The 24,602-nt window shown below is 38.9% G+C and overlaps 1 protein-coding gene across 3 annotated transcripts; it reads left to right on the top strand.

Moving 5' to 3' along the window:
• Positions 1–2,037: 2,037 nt before the first annotated feature.
• Positions 2,038–23,572, top strand: znf365 (zinc finger protein 365). 3 transcript variants are annotated; one of them, XM_051959700.1, is made up of 6 exons: positions 2,038–2,200; positions 8,174–8,841; positions 11,754–12,067; positions 12,177–12,344; positions 13,615–13,664; positions 16,032–23,572. In XM_051959700.1, the coding sequence occupies exons 2-6, from the start codon at positions 8,184–8,186 to the stop codon at positions 16,252–16,254; spliced, it is 1,413 nt and encodes a 470-aa protein (XP_051815660.1). In that variant the 5' UTR covers positions 2,038–2,200; positions 8,174–8,183; the 3' UTR covers positions 16,255–23,572. The 3 variants fall into 3 exon arrangements, with proteins under 3 accessions (XP_051815660.1, XP_022072749.2, XP_022072748.2); XM_022217057.2 differs by having other exon boundaries at positions 2,039–2,200; positions 11,754–12,063; positions 12,173–12,344; positions 13,618–13,664; XM_022217056.2 differs by having other exon boundaries at positions 2,039–2,200; positions 11,754–12,063; positions 12,173–12,344.
• The last annotated feature ends 1,030 nt before the right edge of the window (positions 23,573–24,602 follow it).

Below are 24,602 nucleotides of genomic sequence, written 5' to 3'. Positions count from 1 at the left end.
TCCAATATTCCCTGTATTTCTCGTCATATTTTTATTTACAAATAGAATATTAGCGATTTTTTTGTACTGAAAATGGCTGGAATTGACTGCAGCTTAAAGGGTTAAGAGATTCACCGGAGTAGGATGAAGGAAAATGTATCAGGTAATTGTAGATGTCAGGGTATCGCAGGTCCGGTAAGAGGTCCGCTCCGACCGTCTCAAGATTCTTAAATAAGATACCGGGGGCATGATATGGATCGGATAATGTTTAGTTTGTCCAGTTTGGTTGTATATTTTATAATATCGTCTGATTTAAAATGAAAAGTAAAATCAGACGGCGTAAATTTTCTACCAGCGCCATTCATTTTGAAGCGGAGTTTCCTGCCAACATGGTGGCGTAAACAAACGGAGTCACGTGACGTCCGGAGCTCTATAGAAACAGTAGTCAGTCTACCTGTAGCCTTCCTGCACATTTATGCTGTGAATGGACTTCCTGTTCATGATGTGAGGGAGCTGTGATGGGGATGTGTGTGCATCTATGCAGCCAATCACACTGGGAAATCCTAAAAGAAATTAAAATGACTATTCCCAGTCTGAGGCTGCAGCACAATGTCATTAACAGAATATGATTTAAATGAATTTAACAGATCTCTACATCATTCACCTGCAATCCTGTGGAACTCCTCTTGATGTTCTGACAAGTTTGCGTCCACAATGATGAGTAAAAGTTGTTTCAGAGCCAGGAAAACTTTTCTGACTGTCCTCCATACAGTTGTCTTACTGTAGTGCTCTGCATCTCTGACATCATATAAAAACTTCCATTTGCAAAGAACCACAGCGCAACACACAATATCTGCTGGATGTGAGAGCATGACTGCGGTTGATAATGTAAATGTAAGGATGGATTAGGTTGTTTATGGAGATTATGGACTTGAAACGATTACGTAACGGTACCGCTCAAAGCGATAATTGTCCGGAAATGCGAGAACATTTATGCTCGGTCTGATAACAATCTACCGACGAATCTACCATGAAAACTAACGGGGAAAAAATCCTGAGCTGTAGAACATCAGTCTATCAAATTTTATTTTTTCCAAAAATGAATTGGGGTCTATGGAGCAAAAGCTTTTTGGAGCCAACCCTAGCGGACGGCGTGATATTGCAAGTTTTTGACACTTCCGGGTGGGCTTCAATTCTGGAGCCAGATGCTACGTCCACTATATATACAGTCTATGTTTCTGACATTTATTGTGCTGTAAAGGTTATAAGTTTCAGACTTTCCAACATTGTTTAGAGGAGACAAAAGTTGCTCCAAATCAGCACAAGTGATGCACACGTTCATGCATCAGTGAGTTTAATAATAATATAATTTGAGAGACTTCTGACTTTTCACCAACATCCAAAGTTCACAGAGAAAAACACAATTTCAGACATTGTTTATGATGTGAGTGCAGAAGTTTGGGACTGAACCATCTCAGTTAATGTCATCTTCATAAAACACAGAAGAACAGCAGAAATCAGACTTTATTTTGAATGCATACTCTGCTCTCTGCTTTATCTGTTGCAGTTAGCTTGTGGCTTTATTTTGAAAGGATCACCTTTTCTCGGCTGTATGTTTAGCCGTTAGCTTGTAGCTTTATCAAATCAAATCAAACTTTATTTATAAAGCACCTTTCATACAAAAAAAGCAGCGCAAAGTGCTGTACAACATTTAAAAACATTAAAAATAAGAATACCCATCCCGCCCTCCCTCCATATAGGCACACAACTGCACGCACACACACACACACACACACACACACACACACACACACACACACACACACACACACACACACACACACACACACACACACACTCACCACTGGCTGTAGGAAGACATGGCGTGGCACTTTATTTTGAAAGGATAACCGGTTCTCAGCTGTATGTGTAGCCGTTAGTTTGTAGCTTTAATTTGAAAGCATACTTGGCTCTCTTAGCTTCTAGTTTTATTTTGAAAGTATATCCGGTTCTCGTCTGTATGTTTAGCCGTTAGCTTGTAGCTTTATTTTGAAAGTATAACCGGTTCTCGGCTGTATGTTTAGCCGTTAGCTTGACTCTGGTCCTCCGTGTGTCTCTGAATGAATGACATCATGCGGGCTGCCGTCTGTCTCCATCTGCGACATGCCTCCTTCACTCTGTAACGGTGATTGATTGAAGGTCCGCCGTTCAGCTCCTCACGGTAAGAACGACCCGTTAAATGTGATTCACCCCCAGTAATGATTCAGCGCTGGTTTCTGTGTGTGAGCTAAGCAGCTAGCAGCAGCCAGGTAGAGCTAGCGGCTAATGATGCTACAGGCTGACCTGTTACTCTGCTGCTCGAACGCAGATTTAAATGAACAAAACCTGAACGGAAACTGTGAATTAAAATCTGTCCTGCAGCTTTGGTTCGTGTGTTCACTGATTAAAGCTGCTGTTTTCCTACTCGGGTCACCTGCTGTCAGTCAATCTGTCCTCCTGGCTGCTGGGAAATTACACATTTTCACTGCAAACCAACGTTTTGTACAATGTCTTCATTAATTATGCACTAAGTGATTAATGCGTGAGAATACAGTGGTGTTAAAATGATTTATTTTAGCTGTGAGCAGACTCTATGATGCTTTGATCATCCAAATTATTGCCACATGCTTTAGCTTTTTTTGTTTGCTATTTCATTATTTTAAGTTGAAGGGTAAAATTTAAATTAAAATCAAATTACATTTACCTAGAATTATTATTCCTTTCTCAATACTTCCTGCTCTTTGCCATTTTGACTTTTTTATTCGACATTCTCTAGTCTTTTCCACCCTTTTGTGTTGATTTGTTCTCATGGTTTAGTAAAAGTACTAATTCCACACTGCGAAACTAGTGAATGTATGCCAGTATTGTCAGAGAAATGTGCTTAAAATATTAAACATAAAAGTCCTCAATGCAGAAAAATGGAACCTGTTGCTGTTGCATTATTATAAGACAATCAATATAATCTTAATGTTAATAAAGATTATAATTTTTTATTATACTTTAAAACTCAAAGCAGGAAATCATCATATTTAAGAAGCAACAGCCACTAAATATCTGATAAAAATGCAATAAAAAGACTTTAGCACCTCATTGCCCAAAGTCAGGGATGTCAAACTCACCTTAGTTCAGGTTCCACGTTCAGCCCAGTTTGATCTCAAGTCATCCGGACCAGTTAAATCACAGCATAATAACCTATAAATAACCACAACTCCTAATTTTTCTTTTTTAAGTGCAAAAATGTCTGTTCTGAAATTGTTCATATTTAAGGAATTATCATTTTTAAAAGCATCATGAGCAACCAGAAATTTATTAAGAATAATAAGTTCAGTTTCATCAACATTCAGCCTCAGTTTGTCATTTACACATTACAACTTCCAGATCCCAGAGTGTCTACAAAGGAACACAACATTTAGTCACAGCTATCTGGAGCTGAATAATGTAGTATTTTACTTTGTGATTGAATCAACAAAAGTCAGAAAAAAAGACAAAATATTACAAAAATGGACATATTACAAAATGAGACACAAAACGACAAAAAAATTACACAAATGACACCAAACAACAGAAAAGAGACAAAAATAAAACGGAATAATTGCAATTAGTTGCAGAAAAGTGACAAAAAATGGACAAATGACAAAAAATTACACAAATGACACGAGACCAAACATGACAAACATGAGAAACAGATCAACAAGTCAGACAGAAAAACAGAAAAAACGAGACAAAATATTACAAAATTGGCACACAAAATGACAAAACAACAATGAACAATCTAGTATTTTATGATCAAAACAACTTGTCATGGTCTAGAAATGATTTTAACTTTATAGTTTTACTCATTTACAATCTACAGTTCATGTCTTCTCTGTGATTTTTACACTTTACAAAGTCGTCCAGATTGGACCCTCTGGAGGGCCGATTTTGGCCCACAGGCCGCATGTTGGACACCCCTGGCCTAAGAGATAAAGTCCTTTAATTTACAATAAAGCTTCATATTTATGCACTTCATGTCCTTTGGGTGCATCAGTCTTCACAATTTGAAGTAGGATGTAGTGGAGGAAACTTAAGATGTATTATGTTGTAAAATGCGCTACAGAATAATAAAAGTCAGCCAGCTTTCCATGGTTTATGTGTGCTTCTGCTAAATCCCCTAATCTTGCCTCTGAACTGAACTAGAGGTCACAGTTCTGGCTACAAATAGGACTGCAGGTGGTGGGTTTAAAAAAGACGGATATCCAGTCTGTTGTGTTCAAACCGGAGCTGAATCTCCTGAGAGGTTTCCACAAGCTGGACCAAAGTGAAAGCACCGAAATATTCCTTTGAATAAAAATGTAAAAATATCTACAGAAGACAGTATTTGAATCTTGATTAGAGTAAAATTCTGCCTATTGATGACTTCCTTTACTTTATGGAGGACAGATGAAGTTTGCAGTGCATGTAATTCTATTATAATGTTAAGTGTGGTGAGAGTTTTGAACCACAAACAGTTTCTGGATGTTTTTAACTCACTGTGGACTCATTTTTCTCTGCAGTATAAAGTTCTGGACCTCTATCTAGTTCATATATCTTGGCTACACACGTGGACAAAATTGTTGGTACCCCTCAGTTAAAGAAGGAAAAACCCACAATTCTCACTGAAATCACTTGAAACTCACAAAAGTAACAATAAATAAAAATTTATTGAAAATTAAATAATCAAAAACAGCCATTACTTTTGAATTGTTGATTAACATAATTATTTAAAAAAACAAACTAATGAAACAGGCCTGGACAAAAATGATGGTACCTCTATAAAAGATTGAAAACTATTTGACCAGAGTGACATGATTAACTCAGGTGTGTCATTTAATTGACATCACAGGTGTTTCCAAACTCATAATCAGTCAGTCTGCCTATTTAAAGGGAGACAAGTAGTCACCCTGCTGTTTGGTGAAAAGGTGTGTACCACACTGAACATGGACAACAGAAAGCGAAGGACAGAATTGTCCCAGGACATCCGAAAAAAAATTATAGACAAACATCTTAAAGGTAAAGGCTATAAGACCATCTCTAAACCGCTTGAAGTTCCTGTGACAACAGTGGCTCATATTGTTCAGAAGTTCAAGACCCACGGGACAGTAGCCAACCTCCCTGGACGTGGCCGCAAGAGGAAAATTGATGACAAATTGAAGAGACGGATCGTTGGAATTGTATCCAAAGAGCCCAGAGCAACCTCCAAAGAAATTAAAGGTGAACTCCAAGGCCAAGGTACATCAGTGTCAGATCGCACCATTCGTCGTTGTTTGAGCCAAAGTGGACTTCATGGGAGACGACCAAGGAGGACACCACTGCTGAAAAAAACTCATAAAAAAGCGAGACTGGAATTTGCAAAAATGCAAGTTGACAAGCCACAAAGCTTCTGGGAGAATGTCCTTTGGACAGATGAGACCAAACTGGAGCTTTTTGGTAAGGCACATCAACTCTATGTTCATAGACTCAAAAACCAAGCATACGAAGAAAAGAACACTGTCCCTACGGTGAAACATGGAGGAGGCTCAGTAATGTTTTGGGGCTGCTTTGCTGCATCTGGCACAGGGTGTCTTGAAAGTGTGCAAGGTACGATGAAATCTGAAGACTATCAAGGCATTCTGGAGAGAAATGTGCTGCCTAGTGTCAGAAAGCTTGGTCTCAGTCGCAGGTCATGGGTCTTCCAACAGGACAACGATCCAAAACACACAGCCAAAAACACTCAAGAATGGCTGAGAGAAAAGCGTTGGACTATTCTAAAGTGGCCTTCTATGAGCCCAGATCTGAATCCCATTGAACATATGTGGAAGGAGCTGAAACATGCCATTTGGAGAAGACACCCATCAAACCTGAGACAACTGGAGCTGTTTGCTCATGAGGAGTGGGCCAAAATACCTGTTGACAGCTGCAGAACGCTCATTGACAAATACAGAAATCGTTTAATTGCAGTGATTGCCTCAAAAGGTTGTGCAACAAAATCTTAAGTTATGGGTACCATCATTTTTGTCCAGCCCTATTTCATTAGTTTGTTTTTTTAAATAATTATGTTAATCAACAATTCAAAAGTGATGGCTGATTTTGATTATTTAATTTTCAATAAATTTTTATTTATTGTTACTTTTGTGAGTTTCAAGTGATTTCAGTGAGAATTGTGGGTTTTTCCTTCTTTAACTGAGGGGTACCAACAATTTTGTCCACGTGTGTATATCTATTTCATAGAAAATTTGCTGTAAATATTTGTATTTTCTTTCTTCTAGAAGGAGAAAATATCCATATCTGTGCTCTGTGTGCATTGTGTGCTCCTCTTTTTTGTTCAAACTGTTTTTCTATTTGCTGCTGTTACACTGTAAATTTATTTACATTTATTGTTTATTTGTAGTTGTGAGGTGCAATTATAGAAATGAATCTAATTCATTAGAGGTTTTGTAATTAATGAATAGCGATTCATAACATTTGTGTCAAATAGCAATATTTGACACAATAAGTAAAGTTTTCTATTCAAATAAGTTTTAGTTGACAACTGAATGGATAAATGGACATATACATGTTTATAATTAAAATTTTACAAAATTCTAAAATGGTACAGAAAAAAAGGATTTTGATGATTTAAAGCCTGGATTCAATTCTACTACACGAAGCCACAAAATGACTACAAAGGCCATGAAATTACGAGAAAAATATGCAATATGTCAACAAAAAGTCTGAAAATGATGACAAGAAGCCAAAAAATGAATACAAAGGCCATGAAATTACTAGAAAAATATACAAAATGACTACAAAAAAGCCAAAAAATGACTACAGGAACGCATAAAACGATGACAAGAAGCCTCAAAATAACTACAAAAGCCATGAAATTACAATAAACAGATGCAAGATGTCGATAAAGAGTTTCAAAATGATGACAAAAAAGCCACAAAAGGACTACAAAAAGTACCAAAATTATGACAAGCCACAAAAAGAATTTATGAATAATGGATGATTTATGAATTTCCCTTCGGCAATGAATAAAGTGATTCTATTCTATTCTATTCTATTCTATTCTATTCTATTCTAAATGACTATAAAAGCCATGGAATTATTATAAAAAGGTGCAAAATGCCAAGAAAAATCAAATGACTACAAAAATCCACAAAATTACTCCAAAAATATGCAAAAGAGTCGTAAAATAATCTGTTGAAATTTCCCCAGAAGATTTAAGCCACAAAAAGATTCCAAAAAAGTCCCATAATGAATACAAAAAGCCTTGAAATTAGTATAAAAAGATGCAAAATGAAAAGAATCTTAAGAATAATCTGTCAAGAAAAAAACCTAGAGATCCTAGAGACCCATTATTCCTTCAGTTTAAACTGTTGAAATTTCACAACACAGTAGATTATACTATTCTGTAAATTATAAAGATCATAAAAAGAAACTTCACTGGTCAATGTCCACAACAGATTTGCAAAAAGTTGAAAATGACTACAAAAGCCTCGAAGTTACTATAAACAGATGCAAAATGACAAGAAAAAGCCCCATAATGACTACAAAAAGTCAGAAAATAACAAGAACACATAAATTGATGACAGAAGCTACAAAATGATTTGAAAAGCCATGAAATTACTATGAACAGATGCAAAAGGGAAAGAGCCAGAAGAATAATCTGTCAAAAATATACAGAGATCCAACAAACCCGTTGTTCCTTCAGTTAAATCAGACATAGTAGATTATAGTGTTCTGTAAATTGTCATTGTCTAGAACAGATTTACAAAAAGAGAAAATATGTAAAAGTAACAGAGATCTTCATATATACAAGTTTTAGGACCAAATCAATGTAATTTCTGTAAAAGAGGTCAATTTATGGAACAATCCAGAAGAAAAATCAGGATCTAAATCACACTGAAGATTTAAAACCAGCATTTTATTAAATAAGCTCTCAGACTTTAGAATCATTTTGATGTTTTTAATGCTCATTTTAAAGTGATTGTTTGATATAAAAAGACAGATTACATCAGTTTATTCTTCTTTCTGCTCCCTTTCATTCAGAAGTTTGGAAACTTTAATTTTTATCTTGTACTGAATTGTTTCTTTGTCAATGAATGAAATAAAAACTAGCATTGACATTTGATGTTTCCTTGTGTATTCCTTCTCTGTTGTTTGTTTGTTTGTCCAGGTGTGGAGTGATGCAGCAGAAGTTGTGTTCCAGAGGTTCTGGTTCTTTCCTCTTGGAGAGGAACGGTCAGGCCTGTGGTGCCGTTACCGACTCCTCTGCTTCCTGTGACCTCCCGTTCCGTTGCCCTCGCTGTGGTGAGCAGGAGCGTTTCCGCAGCCTGGCCTCCCTCCGCGCCCACCTGGAGTACCGACACTCGTACCGCTCGCCGGACGTTGTCACCGGCGGCTTCAGCATCACCGGTAAGCTGCCCGACCCGCTGACGGCGGCCATCCCCTGGCACGACATGAGCCTCCCGACCCGCAGGGGGCAGCAGAGCGCCGCCCGGCCGCCTCACATCCGCTCCCTCAGCGACAGCAGGGACAGCGGCTACCTGCCCTCCTACAGCTCCGTGAGGAGGAGGACCCAGAGCGTCGGGGTGGGGACGCAGGCCGAGGAGGAGGAGGACGATGAAGAGGAGGCGGGGACCGAGGATGAAGATGTGGCAGATGAAGAAGAGGAGGACGATGATAGGGAAGAGAGAGCTGGAAGCAGAACTGAGGAGGATTTAAAAATGTCCAACAGGAAGTCAGACCACCACCACATCAACCACCACCACCTCCCCTTCCCTCCCCTGGCTCCCCTGGGACCCCCACCAGACCCAGACCTGGACCTGGACTTGGACCTGGTCGGTGCGTTCCAGTTTGTGTTTTTATGTCGCATCAATAATCCTCAAAGCTTCAGAAGGAAACCACTGGACCTCTGTTTGAGGTTCTTCAAGAGAGAAACTGACCAAAAGAAGAAAACAAAAATACTAACAGCCTAAAAGAGACTGAAAACGACAACAGAGAGAGACACAACGACCACAATGAGACACAATCCTCTAAAAGACACACAAGACAACACAAAATGACAACAAAAATACCTTTTAGTGTTAACAAAGAGATTCAAAATGACTGAAAAAGACACAAAACAACCACAAAAACTTAGAATAATGGAAAAGAAACACCAAAAATCCACTGAGTTTGTTTATTTTCATAACTTTGTGGTCATTTTGTTTCTTTTCCATCATTTCTTGGTATTTATTTAGTGTTTTTGTGTCATCTTGTGGTTGTTTTATGGTTCAATTTGTGTCTCTTTGTTTTACATAATTTTCAGTCTCACTTTGGTCATTTTGTGTCTTTGTCTTCTGCTGGGTCCTTCTTTTTTGTCATTTTGTGTTTGTTTTGTGTATTTTTTCAGTCACTTTGAGTGTGTTTTTGGTTTTTTGTGTCTCTTTGTGTTCCAGTTTTACAACAAAGACTTCCAAAGTCACTAAAGAAAGACACAAAGCACCACAAAAACCTAAAATGATGGAAAAGAAACATCAAAAATCCACCAAATTATTAAAAAAGCCATAGAGCCTCAAAACAAAACAACCACAAAAAGATTAAAACTGACTGAAATGACCTAAAAGAGACGATTACAAAGAAACACGAAACCACCTGATACCTAAAATTCCCAAAAAGTGACTGAAAATAACCAAAAGACGATACAAGTTGGCAAAAAAACTTTTAATTACAACAAAAATTTGATGCTTTATACAGGGATGAGAATTTTCCGCGGAATTCCGCGGATTTTATCATTGCCAGGGTCATTCTTGTGAATCGTCTAAATTCGAGGAGAAAATTTTTTTTGGGGGTGAGGTATGTTTATGGTCGGCGAGTCGTAATATCGGACGGCTGCTAATATCCACCGTGCTGAATGCTAGCTGCCACTCAGTGAGAGCAGTCTTGTACAGTACTGTAATCGAATCACCATGAAGTGTAGAGTCCAGGGATGGGAATTTTCCGCGGGTCCGCCGATTTCCAGCGATTTCAAGTTTGAACACTTTATTGTCGCTGATACTCCCGCGAGATGGTAACGACGTTAACGATAGCTTGTTAACGACGATTGTAAACGGCCCAGCGATTGGAAGTCGCTGCGCCGCCGCCGCACAAATAACCCCCCCCCCCCCCCCCCAACAACTTTCCGCTGGAATCAGAACTTGCTGATCCCATCCCTGTTTATAGTGTGTGGTCATTTTGTGTCTCTCTTCAGTCATTTTCTGGTGTTTTTCTATTGTTTTTGTGTCTCTTTGTGGTTTGTTTTGTGTTTCATTTGAATCTCTTTGTGGTCATTGAAGGTTATTTTTGTCATTTTGTGTCTTTGATTGTTTTCAGTGTGTCTTTGTGTTTGTTTTATAGAATTTCAGTCTCACTATGGTCATTTTATGTACTTTTTTGTCATTTTGTGTTTGTTTTGTCTTTTTTCAGTCAGTTTAAATCTGTTTTTGATTTTTTGTGCCTCTTTGTGTTCCAGTTTTACAACAAAGACATCCAAAGTGACTGAAAAAGACACAAAACAACCACAAAAACTTCAACTGATGGAAAACAAACACCAGAAATCCACAAAAAAGCAAAATAAAACTGACTGAAATGACCCAAAAGAGACGATTACGAAGAAATTCCCTAAAAGTGACTAAAAATAACCAAAAGACGATACAAAAGGCCAAAAAAAAGTTTCAGTTACAACATAAACTTGAGGTTTGTAGTATTTATAAAGCTTTTTGGTTGTTTTGTGTCTCTTTTCCATAAGTTCTTTTTGGTGTTTTTGCAGCTCTTTGTGTGTTCATTTGGATCTCTTTGTGGTCACTGAAGGTCTTGTTTGGTCGTTTTGTATCTTTATTTTTGTCATTTGTGTTTGTTTTGTGTCTTTTTTCAGTCACTTTGAGTGTGTTTTTGGTTACTTGTGTCTCTGTGTGTTCCAGTTTTCCAACAAAGACATCCAAAATGACTGAAAAAGACACAAAACAACCACAAAAACTTAAAATAATGGAAAGCCTCAAAACAAAACAAACACAAAAACTGACTGAAATGACCTAAAAGAGGTGATTACAAAGAAACACAAAACCGCCAGAGACACGGAATTCCCTCAATGTGACTGAAAATGACCAAAAGATGACACAAAATGACAAAAAACTTTCAATTACAACAAAAACTTGATGCTTTGTAGTACTTGCATATAGTTTTGTGGTTGTTTTGTGTCAATTTTCTATACTTTTTTTGGTGTTTTTCTATTGTTTTGTGTCTCTTTGTGGGGTTTTTTGTGTTTCATTTGAATCTCTGTGGTCATTGAAGGTTTTTTGGGTTGTTTTCTGTCTTTATGAATGTTTCCAGTGTCCTTTTGATTATTTTGTGTCTCTTTGTGTTTGTTTTCTTTCATTTTCAGTCTCATTTTGGTCATTTTGTGTAATTTTCTTTTGCCATTTTGTGTCACTTTGAGTCTGTTTGTGGTTATTTGTGTCTCTTTTTGTCACAGTTTTACAACAAAGACATCCCAAGTGACTGAAAAAGACACAAAACTGCCACAAAAACTTAGTGATGGACCACCAAAAGCCACAAAGTGATATAAGGACTTGACTGGAAATAAACACAAAACAACCCCAAAAACACACAAAGTGACTAATAGAGACAGACAACATTTAGATTCTTTAGGACCCAGTTTCTTTCTGGTGACATGTAGCATCAGTAGTCGTTCTTCCAGTGCTAAATGTTGTCTAACTTGTCTTCTCTGTGTCCACTAGAGCAGAACTCCTACTCTGGTTTGGAGACGGCGGCGGCTTCGGCTGCAGTCCGCCGGCGGCTGGCCAGCATCCTGCGGGCGGCCGACAGCACCATGCAGCGCCGCCTGGCTAAAGTTAGCACCGAGTTAGCGCAGACGGACACGGAGCTGCTGTGTGAGCGTGCTCACTCGCAGCATCTGGCCCAGGAGAGGCAGGAAGTGGCCGACAGGGAGCGGTCGCTGAGCCGGCAGGTGGACGTGGCTGTCATGGTGATAGCGGCGCTGAGAGAGCAGCTCAACGCCTCGGAGAACGAGCTGGAGAGACGAGAGAGGCGAGTAGCACACACTTCCTGTTCTCCTGTCCAGATGCATTGTGGGTTCTGGTGTTCTTACTGTGACATGAACCTTCCATCCAACCGGCTGATCGTCTTTGCTCTGCAGGGAGGTTTTAACCATCCAGAAGTTTCTGGAGGCGGCAGCTCGACAGGAGACGTGCGGCAAAGTTCGAATCCAGCGCTTCATTGAGAACCTTCTGAGACGCATCGCTCTGGCCGAGAGGCTGGTGGAGTATTACCAGGTGAACGGCAGCCCGCCTCAGTGCAACCACTACAAGGTACGACAACGAGCTGGGTGCTGCTGTGTGGGCCTGTTTGTGTTTCTGTGGATCGCTGAGCGGCTTTTTATCCCCCGCCGTGCCATAGGCACGAAGGGGGATATTGGCGTCCGTATGTCCGTCCGTATGTTCGCATTTCGTTTCCGGAGCATATCTCAGGAACTACTTGAGGGATTTCATTCATATTGCACCCAGGCCATCTCTACGTAGTGTAGATGTGCCTTTTGGGGTGTATGACCTCGACCTGATTTTCAAGGTCATAGTGACGCACTTCAAAGACTTTTTTGTTTCCGGATCATATCTCAGAAACTACTTGAGGGATTTCATTCATATTGCGCACACTAAGCCTGTTGGTGAAGTAAATCTGCCTTTTGGGGTGCATGACCTTGACCTGATTATTTTTATTGTAGTCATGATGTATCATTTTGTTGGTGTATCGTCCACTATAGGTTATCTTGCACGTCCAGGCACTATATATACGGCGGGGGATGTTTTAAGCGGAGCGTGTTTATTATGACTTGTTTTGGTTGTTTGGTGAAACAAACAAATTAAACACACAACATTAGTTATTCTGTGTTTATTGTCCATCAGGTTGAGGCTTCATGGTTGTTTTGTGTCACTTTTCAGTCACTTTTGTTTTAACTGAGAGGTTTCTGGTTTGAGTTTATGGAGTCATTTTGAAGAAGAGTGGGGGGAGGAGGAAGAGGAAGAAGATGAGGATGAGGAAGGAAGGAGGAAAAAGAGGGTTGTTTTGTGTCCGTTTTCAGATTATTTTAATGTCTTAATTTCGTTTTTTTCAATTTCACGTCTCCTTTTGTGTGATTTTTTTTTGTTTTTTTATGTCTCTGCAGTATTTTTGTCTCTGAAGTTACTTTGAGTTTCTTTTTGTGTTTGTTTTGGGTTATTTTGTGTCTCTTGTGGTTTTGTGTTTGTGTCTCTCTTTTGTCTTTATGTCTTTGTGGTCACTAATGGTATTTTTTGGTCATTCTGTGTCACTTCCTAGTAGTTTTTTGTTTCCTTTTTGTCATTTTGAGACACAGTTTTCTGTCTCTTTGTAATGTTGTAACTGAGCACTGTGACTTTAAAACATGAAATATTAGCAGCCCCTTCATATGGAGCCATGAATCCATTAAACCTTGTGGCTCCTGGGTCGACGCTCTGCTGGCCTGGATGGTCCAGTTTACTGTGACTGGTTTAATTAGGAGGTTTTCCTGTGACTGCTTTAGTAAGTGCTGCCTTAAAGCTGACCTTTTACTGTTTGTGTCCTCAGCAGCACCAGCATCAAACGGATAACGGACCCCACAGAATCACTAAAAGCAGGTCAGTACCTCTCTGTTACAGGACTAAAAAAAAACGAGGCGTCCGGTTAGAAACTAGCAGTTTCTGAGACGGACTGAAATGATTCCTCGAGTTATTAGAGTTGGTTTATTATCCCCCGCCTCCACGAAGTGGAAAAGGGGGATATAGGTTTGGCGTCCGTCCGTCCATCCGTCCGTCCGTCCGTCCAAGATGAAGGGGACAGCTTTTCTCGGAAACTATTACAGCTAGGATTACGAAATTTAGTGTGTAGCTTCACACCATGGACACCTTGATCAAGTTCGAAAAAGAGACCTGTGCGATAACATTTAACACAGTTATGGCCCTTGATCACTATTTTGGATATAGACTCATAGACATCACATGTGGCGGGGGATATTGATGACCATGTCGTCTTGTTACGAAAATTCTTTGAGGAATATTCGGTTCTCTGAATAGAGGCTTTGTTTAATCCACTACATCCTAGATCCCCGGTCACTAAATGGACCCAGACTTCATCTTATGCGGACCTGTGATCAACTGTAAATCAACAAAAACTAAAACCTCAGAAATGTTGAGTTCTGTAGGAGACCTGTTTTAGATGTGTAGTTGTTCTTTCGCACGTTTCCTAGTTTTCCTGAAAGTGGCTTCAGTTTTAGAGCAGAAAACCAGCCACTGCTCATCAGATGTGGTTGTTAGAAGGCTCGTTGCTCAGCAGGAACCGTCCTCTAACGGACCAGATAACCTGCTGCTGCTCTGAATCATGCAGGACTCGTGTGTCGTCTGTCTGACCTCCATGTTGTCGTCATGTTTAATTCATCGCTCAACATGTGACTCTTTCTCCTTCCACTCAGTCGCTGCAGTGGGTTTACTAGTTTCCCTCCATGTGTGGTGCATTTCTTTGCTGCAGAGTGATCCCAGTAGGGCTTCCTCTTTTGTTTTGTTTGGTATTTAGTTTGTTTTTTCTGATTTTAGTGATTTAATTGCTACCAGTAATTCACACTCTGAACCTTTAAAACCTGCTAGCAGCTTTGAAAGGCATGCTGCCCCTACAAAACTGCAAATATTATCCCATTTATCAGAGGCAGAAATCCAAAAAACAATAAAGAATTGCTGGATATTGAGCCTTTTCATCGTCCTTGTGCGACTTATCTGAGTTTGGTGAAGTTTAACCAAACCCAAAACCTAAACTGTGGCAGACAGAGTTGTGAGGTGCTTTAATCTGTCCCTGCTGTGACCGAAAATAATGATTAAATCTTGAAAGTCTGTTGATGTAGAGCTTTTCTCCTCATTAAAGTAGCTCTGGAGGTTTACCCATTAATGAGAATTTGGTTGGATGAGAACATGTTGACGAACCAGTCGGCCTGTTAATGATCAGCTAGTGCAGAATTTACATTTTGTTCTTGCTTTCTATTTTCTTTTTTTTTAAAAAGTATATTTTATGTATTGCTAAGTAGTTTAAAAGGCTAAAATAACAGCTGAAGAGCCTAATTACTTGACTGGGCACGTTTGCTTGGATGTTTCCATAACAGAGATGAATCTTTAAGCCTTTTCATGGACAAAAAGCAGTTTTTTGTGCATCTGCTTTTATTCTACTTTTAGTTTTATATGTTAGTTCTCAACATGCACCACTGTTCAAGAGTTTGGGGTCACTTAGAAATGTCCTTATTTTTGAAAGAAAAGCATTTGTTTTTCAATGAAGATAGCATTAAATGAATCAGAAATCCATTCTAGACTTTGTTAATCTGGTAAATGACTGTTCTAGCTGGAAATGGAAGCCCAAACTTTTGAACAGTAGTGTAGGTCACCTTTAACAATTACAGAGCAACTTTAACTATTATAGAGCAACTCTGACTCCTTTAGAGCAACTTTAACTCATTTAGAGCAACTTGAACAATTATAGTGCAACTTTCATTCCTTTAGAGCAACTTTAACTAATATAGAGCAACTTTGACTATTATAGAACAACTTTTATTCCTTTAGAGCACCTTTAAGTAATTTTCAAGCAGCTTTAACTAGTAATATCAACTTTAGCTAATATAGGGTTAGTTTGACCCCAAACCTTTGGACAGTAGTTTATGTACATTGTGGAAGTCATATAAACCGGATTTTGTGTCCTTACTTGATACCTAACAGATGAAAGATGACTTTGGGGGCAGGAGAAATGTAGAATAACCCCCAAAACTAGCTTCTCGTTGGACACAAACCAGGCGTAGTTGTGTTTTATTGTGTGTGGAAAAGTGGCACTGACTTTATAATTCTAGAAGGAGGTTTTTACTTGAGCTTTTATCCATCTCTGATCATTCCCTGCATCTTCAGAGTCACTGGTTTCATCTCAGGGTTGTGGAGGCTGATAACAAACAACAACCTACTTCCTCTTCTCATTTCCAGGTCGGCAGGAGGTCAGCTCTCCTCCTCTGGTTTCCTCGACAACAGAACTCCGTCCTCCTCCCAGTTCGGCCGTCATCCGTCCTCCAAACCGGGCGGCGACCGGGAGCGGGAGCGGGAGCACCGGGAGCGCCTGGCCCAGTCGTCCAGGCTGTTCTGCCGGCCCGAACACAGAGACGACATCTGGAACCACCAGCGACGCCGCTCCACGGGGTACGAAGCCTAGAGCTGTAGACAGAGCGGGGAGAGGGAGTGTTGTCAGGGGCAACGCTGCATCACACAATGACTTTAATCCAGTGTTAACCTGTGGAAAAGTACTGCGCGGTCAGGTTCACGTCAGCTTTCCTTCCTTTAGGACGTTTGAAACAGATAAATGTAAGTAAGTCTGCTCAGGTTCATCTGACGTCTGCTTACAAAACCCAACTTTTTTCTTTTTTTATACATTCGTCAGCAAGTTATAAACCCAAAAGAAACAGAAAATTACATGACCTTAAAAGCTAGCAACAATCAAAACAACTTAGGTAAAAAGCTAAAGTTACGATATGTCTTCAAATCAAATTTATTTATGTCGCATCTTTCAAACTGAGCTGTGTTGACCAAAGTGTTGTACACGTTACCGCAAACACGAGGACAAAACTTCTAAAATCAATTAGTAAAAATAAATAAAATAGCAAAAATAAAAAATACTACAAGAGGCGAAAGAGCAAGGTGAATTTCTAAAATAGAAATATATCTAAAATATTCGGCTTTTCCATCCTGATGTGAAATATTCATTTTGGATAAGTGTTATGTGAAATTATCTCATCTCTTTATGTAATTATATCTATTAATCAGACTAAGAGATGCAGTTTCACTTGGAAAATAAATTAAAAATCTTCCATAAATGAGCCCTAAACTCATTGCACCTCACAGTAACTCACACTTTCTAACAGGGTAAAGCAGTAAAAAATATTACTGCACTGGCATTACATTGTATTTAAGTCATAATAGTGGTTTTATTTCTTATTTTGGTACTTTTCCATAGATTTTTGCACTGAAAGTTACTTCTTAAAATGTCACACTTAGTTCTTTCTCAGTAGGATTTGTTGTCTTTTGTCAGCACACGTGAAGCTTAAGTTGCAGTCCTGCGTTCTGAATCCTCTACTTTGTGTTTTAAAGTAACTTCAGGTAAGAAAGTGTTTTTTTGTGTTTGTCTGCTGATTGTGAAGTTGAGATTTGATCACAGAAACTAGCTGCTGTAGTCGTACAGAAGAGACTCCTGATGACACGTCCTCTCCTGTGGTCGGATCCCGGCCAGAAGCTCCTGATCAGTCCAGTTATCGGATCTCAGTCTGTGCTTTCAAACCCCAAATCCTTGCCTGTGACCGTCTGGATAATTGACCGTTCGTTAAAAATACCCTCTGCTAAGAAATGATTGTCTGATCGTAGCTTAATTACCCAAGCTCTGTATCTACACTACTGTTCAAGAGTTTGGGGTCACTTAGAAATGTCCTTATTTTTGAAGGAAATGCAGTTTTTTCCAGATAGCATGAAATGAATCATAAATCCAGTCTAGACCTTGTTAATGTGGTAAATGACTATTCTAGCTGGAAACGGCTGATTTTTAATGGAATATCTCCATAGGGGTACAGAGGAACATTTCCAGCAACCATCACTCCTGTGTTCTAATGCTACATTGTGTTAGCTAATGGTGTTGAAAGGCTCATTGATGATTAGAAAACCCTTGTGCAGTTATGTTAGTACATGGATAAAAGTGTGAGTTTTCATGAGATTGTCTGGATGACCCCAAACTGTTGAATGGTAGTATAGATTACCATCACACACTCATGAATTAACTCAACCTTAACAAGCTCCTTTTAGCCTAGATTGAGTGTTTTGTTTGCTTTTGCGTTGTTGTGCATTATACGTAACTTCTAATCTAATGACCTCTGTCTAAATGACAGAATGGCGTCACTTTGACGGATTGACAAAACCAACAATGTTTCATATTTTATGTCTGAAAAGGACTCGGTTAGCAAAAGTGTTAAAAAAAATTGTAGATCGCTCATTCAATGAATCCATCTGTTTTCTTTTGCTTATTCTATGTTGACTTTAGGTGTCAGCAGGTTCCCATTGCTAGCAGTGTTCTCCAGTTCCTCGTGGGGAATCTGAGGTGTTCCCAGTTCAGATGAGATATGTAGTCCCACCAGCGAGTTCTGGTTCTTCCACCAGGGTTGGTCTATTTGTTATTAGATTAATTGATAATCTAATGTTGCTTAAAGGAGCCGTTGCATAGCGTCGTCTCAGCTAGGATTTGGTTTGTAGAGCACAGACTGGAGTTCGATGACACCAGACTTGGGTCAAATATGTTTTACATGTAATTCCTGGCTTGTGTTTGAGCAGTTGGTCGCTACATTAGGACCAGTTCACTGTCTAGTAATTGTACATAGAGAGAAAAAGCTATAGATATATTGACTTGGTCCTGTGTAGCCAGTTACCACGTATTTAAAGATGAGCAACACGTCACGACTTCCTTCCACGGTACAGAAGTGAAGCCAAGATCCCGCCTCTTGCGTGCTCACACGTGAGGCCGAGCCGCCGTCATCTTGGACGGTCATGAACCCTTGCTTTAGTAGATGCTAGGGTTGGTTCTGCTCTCAGCTTGGTCATCCGTGGTGCAGATGACATCAGCAACGTAAAATAGAAGCAATATTTTGGTTCCACTTTAAGACAGCTGGCATGTCGTCCATCTTCACTCGCCAACCTGTTACCAAAACAGGATTAAACCGGAGATGCTGTGGAGAGTAAAACCAACTTTTTGTTTTCACCACTGTTTGCCTTTCTTTAAAGGAACAGCACAACTTTTTTTCCATCTTATCCAAAGTCTGATAGCAAAACGGAGGCCCAGGTCTGTTAGCGTAGCTCAGTACAATGCCTGGAAGCAGAGAGAAACTGCTAGCCTAGCTTCAACAGCCGTGAAAACAAACATCTTTGTATCCAAATTCACTTCTCAGTTATATTGCTCTATAGGTATTGTTGCGTGTCATCTTTAACCACACAGCTCGATTTTCCGTTGATGGTAGTTTGCCAACATGTTCAATTAGCTCAGCAGATAGCACTGAAAGGAATGGTTATGCTCTCTTCATGGCATCATGAAGTCCTGAAATCTGGTCCTTCAGTTGGTTCCATTACTCCGGACTCGTGAAGATACCCTTCTTCCACAGCTTCATCTTCCATCTGGGTTCATCCAGTACTCTCTGAGAGGTTGATAAGTGTAGCCACAAAAAGCTATTTGGAATTTATATCAAATTGAACCGTAGTTATACATTAGTCTGGTTCTACAAGTAGGCAGCTGTATTTGGAAAGCTTTAGACACATATTTGAAATCAGAATCAGAATCAGAATCACTTTATTCATCCCTGAAGGGAAATTCAGTTGTCAGGGTTCTTATCTGTTTAATTTTGAATTGAATAGCCTGACTGCTGATGGCAAGAAAGGTTTCCGAAATCTTTCGGTCTTGCAGTGCAGGGATAGGAGCCGTCCACTGATGTTTCTTTGTTCATTGAGGCAGATGTGAAGTGGATGATCCATGTTTGTCAGAATGGCCTCCATCTTGCTCCGTGTCCGTCTCTCCACCAAAATAACACTTTTTTAAACCATTGCCATGTTTCTAATAATGACAGACTGCACACAATCCCCCAAAACAATCATGAAAAGATGCCTTTACTGACAGCATATAATAGTGAGACACTTATAAAACCAAAACTATTTTGTAATAATGGTTTTTCCCTTGATATTGAAGGCTACTATTAACAATGGGCACGTTTTAGCTTATCAAATGGTGGAAGATTGTTTTTAAAACATTAAAATACAGCCTCAACGGCTAACCCTCATTATGACCTTGATAAGAACTTAAAGGTCGTGAAATTACCCTGAACATAGCCCAGAGCTTACAGCTGGACAGTTTGTTTTGTTTGACCGTCCAACTGCCCCAAATACTCACCAGAGCACCCAATGGGAATGAATCCACCGCTGAAAATAGTCCCAACACATGCACACTTCGCTTGTCTTGTGAGCTGCTTTTAAAGATGTGTTTGGAACCAATGGACTGAAAATACAGACCTGATTTCTTTGGGCATATCAGTAATCCAAGCATAATGATACAAAAATGGAAAATGGTCTTTGTAGAACGTATTTTATGCGTTTTTCTAAGATGCTAAAACCAGATTGCACCAGCTTTGTGTTCTGAATGTCTGTAAAACCTCATTTCTGTCACTTTTGTTGAAGACTGGCAGTTTCTCTCTGCCTCTGCTGTTTGTAGTGAAAAGCTGCAAGAAGAAAGCACTTCCTTTGTTGTGTTTTACCTCCACTGCGTCTCCGGTTAAAGCCAGATGTTCGTGCAGGAGCAGTTTGACTCAGGTCTGGAGGACGCCACACGCAACGAATGTACTCTGAGTTAAAGCTCACAGTGAAGAGATGCTGAGCTTTCAGCCCGACTCTGGTCTCGGCTTAAACTCGCACTCTTTCACACAGAAAAACGGGTGGAGATTCTCCGATCACAAATGAATGACGTCGTGCTTTCATCCAAAGTGACTTACAGTGCCGTGAATGCATAAACAGTCCATCTGCAGTAAACTGAACCCACTCATGACAGCTTGTTAGATAGAATCATTCCTCTCTCCACATCGTTCTGTACGACCTGTTTACATTTTTGCACTCATCCAATGATAAGAATGTAAATGTAAAAGACGGTATTTGGTGTAAAATGTATCTTTGCTGTTGTTGGTTTGGGTTTCGTTGACAGTGTTAATAGATATTTTATATACGAAGCTATTACGTGTTGTCAAGTGGAAGTAGTAGTCCTGCAGTACTTAAACTGGACAGAACATTTGTCTGGGTCGCACACTAATCATCTTTATATTTTAACAGGGTGTCTGTAAGTTCTGGAAATTACTCAATAACATGTAACTGTCATATTTTATTCCTTAAAACCCTACAGGTGCAGGATTCCACTGTGAGATATTACTGTATGCAGACGATGTTCTCTATTCTCTGGTTGTTTGTAGTTAGTCGATCAGAGTTCTAATTGGCATTAATCACCAGATCTTGGTGAACTGAGCTTCCAGGGCTTTCAGAGGCTGTTTTGTTTCAGATTAACTGCAATATTTTAAAGTCAAATCAAATGTTGTAAATGCATCGTTTTTCATCGGTTTAATAAACCGAGTCGGATACAAATATTGAATAATCTTGAATATTATTGTTGATCAGCTGGGATTTGTTTTTAAAATGTCTTTGTGGAGCAAATAAAATGCAGAGGATAAACTCTGATTTCAGCAGGTTTACCTTCTGCTGCTTCTTAACATATTAAAAAGGCTGATCCACATAAATTTGGACAAGCTGCCCACTGAGTATCTCAGAGTGAATTCTGAATATTTAAGCACTGCTGATCTAAGACCAAGTCAGACTGCTGCTGTCAAGTAAAAAAACCCATTTCTCTGAGCAAAAACCAACGGATGTTCAGTTTGTGTTCATAATTTTCAGTTAACCAACAATCAAAGAGCTCAACCCACATTAAAATATGTTGTTGACTGTCATAAAAGGGTTATGATTCGATGGCAAGTTTGAAGTTTAATAGACTTTCTTACTATATCAAGGGGAAAGTTCACTTTATACTGTGGAACAACATTTGATCCTGTTTGACACATTGCTTTTTCTTAATTTATGGAGCAAAAATATCAACAGATGCAGAATTCTTCTGTGGAAAAAAGTAAGTACACCATAGGTATCAGAAGCTAGTTTTGCATCATCGAGTTCAGGGGTGTCAAACAAATCTTAGTTCAGGTTCCACATTCAGCCCAATTTGATCTCCAGTGACCAGTTAAATCACAGCATAACAACCTATAAATAAATAACCACAATTCCAATGTTTTCCTTTGTTTTAGTGCAAAAATGTCCGTTCTGAAAATGTTCACATTTATGGAATTATCCTTTTACAAAACCTAATAATCAACCTGAAGTTTCTTAAGAAAAATAAATTCAATTTCCACAACATTCAGCCTCTGTTTATCATTTATTTATTACAACTTCCAGATCACAGAGTTTCTACAAAGGAACACAACATGTAGTCACAGGAATCTGGAGCTGAATGATAGAGTATTTTACTTTGTGATCAAAATGATAAACGTTTGACAAAATATGACAAAAAAGAGACACAAAACGACAAAAGTGAGAAACAAAATGAGACAAACGACACAAAGGCCAAACAAAAATTAGAAAGTGATTTTTTTTAAAAATGGGCAAACAACAAAAACGAGACAAAAGATGACAAAAGCGAGAAAAGAAGCGACAAAAAATAGACTAACAACACAAGCGAGACAAATAAAGACAAACCACCAAAAACGATACACAAAACAACGAAAAAAATCACAAAATTACAAAAACAAGACAAACTATTACAAAAATGAGACGCCAAAGAACAATAAACAATCTAGTATTTTACTTTATGATCAAAACAACTTGTCATGGTGTAGGAATTATTTTAAATTTATAGTTTTATTAATTTACAATCTGCAGTTAATGTCTTCTGTCATTTTTACACTTTGAGGGCCGGATTGGACCCTCTGCCGGCCCAGTTTTGGCCCGTGGGCCTCATGTTTGACACCTCTGTTTTAGCAGAAGTACCTTATTTTAGATGTTTCTCATAATCGTTTCCTCGTCTTTGACATCAACTGGCTGAAATAAACGACCACTTTTCCGGTAAAATTCCTTCAGCTGAAGATGTTTGAGGGTTCCTTGTTGGTCCAAACTTTTAGTCCTTAAAAACTTTGTGGGTTTTTTTATGCAGACAGCAGCATCAGTGTCCAGTGCTTCCTGTTGTGTGTTTGGATGCATGAAGCAGCCCGACTCCTACCACTACCACTACTACTACTCCTACTACTACTACATATGTAGCTATTGTGTTACTGTGAAAGCATGCTTCATATGTAGCAAAAAAAAAAAGCAAAATACTTATAAAGTCCTGTTATCTTGTACTACTGTGTGTACTTTTGTAGCAGAGCGAGGTCTATTTTACTGGAGTTTGAAGGAAAGTTGCACTAAACCAACACAGAGCACTTGTCTTGGAGCTGTTGGAGGGTTGAACGGCGGACAGTCGGCACGGCGTTGGAAATAAACTTTATCCTCTCTGTGTTGGAAGTGTTTCAGCTCTGACAGAGTGAAAGAAAAGCATCCTAACTGGAGTCATTGTCAGTTTGATTATGACACTACTACCTTTTCTTGGCGTGAGTCGGTAGAGACCAAGTTTTATGTTGTGTAAAAAAATAAAAAAGCAACCTGATGTTCCTGCGGCCGAGTTTGTTTGATATCCTTGAGTTCATGGCGTCTGTCCGTAGGGATTTCGTTTGCAGAAGTAATCTCTAGTTTTGTGCCTTCACTCAAGAACTCTGTAGTCTGTAAATCACTGTGCAAAAATGCAATACTGTGAAGAACTGGAACCCTTTTTCTGTTGAAACCTGTCCGTGTGTGTGATGCCCATCCAAGATTAAAGAACAAACATGACACCAACATTTATTTTATTCAAGTGTTTCTTCACCTTCTCTTAACCCACAGGATCTCTGCACATCTGGAGCAAACCAAAAAGTGGAATTTTAAAATGTTGTTCAATTTTCAGATCTCTTACATGTTTTTTCTATCCTGCAGTGAAGAGGAACATTATTAATTATTCATGTTTTCTTTTCTGATTATTGCAAAAACGATAGAAAATCCCAGTCTTGTTCCGTAAATGTGTTTCAGACATGGTTATCCATTCATCTATGTTCTGCTCTGAATCAGGTCACGTTTAATAGTTAATCAGTGCTTTCAGCCTCATCTGTTCACTGTTTGGCAGCATGATGGAGATTAAATCTTGTTTCATGTAGCACAAAAATATCTTAAATTTAGTTTAGGGAACTTGTAGAGACTAAACCAGTTTATTGTGATTTGATTCACTTTGTGTGTCCAGAATATTTGTGAGTAATAATAATGTCACAAATTAGATGAATCAAAAACACAATAGATTATCTGGATTATCTGACTTTTTCCCAAAAAAATCTCTTGTCATTAAAGGAAAATTCTGGTTAATTTTAATGCATTTAGCAAAATTTAAATTCCTCAAAAACCCTACAGCAGAGGTGGAAAGAGTCACAGAAGAAATAGAGCGAGTGAAAACAAAGTGGATTTATCCTTTAAATGGAGCAGATCAGGATCAATATGAACAAAGTGCAAAACAATACAAAGACAAGATTCTGATTTAAGTGTAAATGTTCACTTTTGTACAGGAAGCCTCAATAATCATTTTATTTATTCAATGTGTGCAGATTCTCATTCGTAGCAATTTTAGTAGTTTCAGTAAAAAACAATCAGACTTATCTTCAGTTCTTGAAGACTTTTTATTTAACCCTTAGTTCCAGTGATTGGACCCTCTTCCATAAGTGGGTCAGAAGTGACTGATTTTGAACATTTTGATGATTGAAAAAGAAGACTATTACACAGAAGAATGTTAACATCCATTTTGTTGACATTTTTCACTCTTTTCCTCCAGGTTTACATACTTCACCA

This window comes from Acanthochromis polyacanthus, chromosome 15 (genome assembly GCF_021347895.1).
Source record: "Acanthochromis polyacanthus isolate Apoly-LR-REF ecotype Palm Island chromosome 15, KAUST_Apoly_ChrSc, whole genome shotgun sequence".
NCBI classification, from domain to species: Eukaryota; Metazoa; Chordata; class Actinopteri; family Pomacentridae; genus Acanthochromis; species Acanthochromis polyacanthus.
This window is presented reverse-complemented; position numbering and strand designations above follow the sequence as displayed.

What these genes read in the sequence shown, in the direction of transcription:
- znf365 (XM_051959700.1), top strand. Translation starts at nt 8,184, where the DNA reads ATGCAGCAGAAGTTGTGTTCCAGAGGTTCTGGTTCTTTCCTCTTGGAG. An exon ending in CTCAGTGCAACCACTACAAG is followed by an intron (nt 12,345 to 13,614) that starts GTACGACAACGA and finishes TTGTGTCCTCAG; the next exon opens with CAGCACCAGCATCAAACGGA. An exon ending in CACAGAATCACTAAAAGCAG is followed by an intron (nt 13,665 to 16,031) that starts GTCAGTACCTCT and finishes TCTCATTTCCAG; the next exon opens with GTCGGCAGGAGGTCAGCTCT.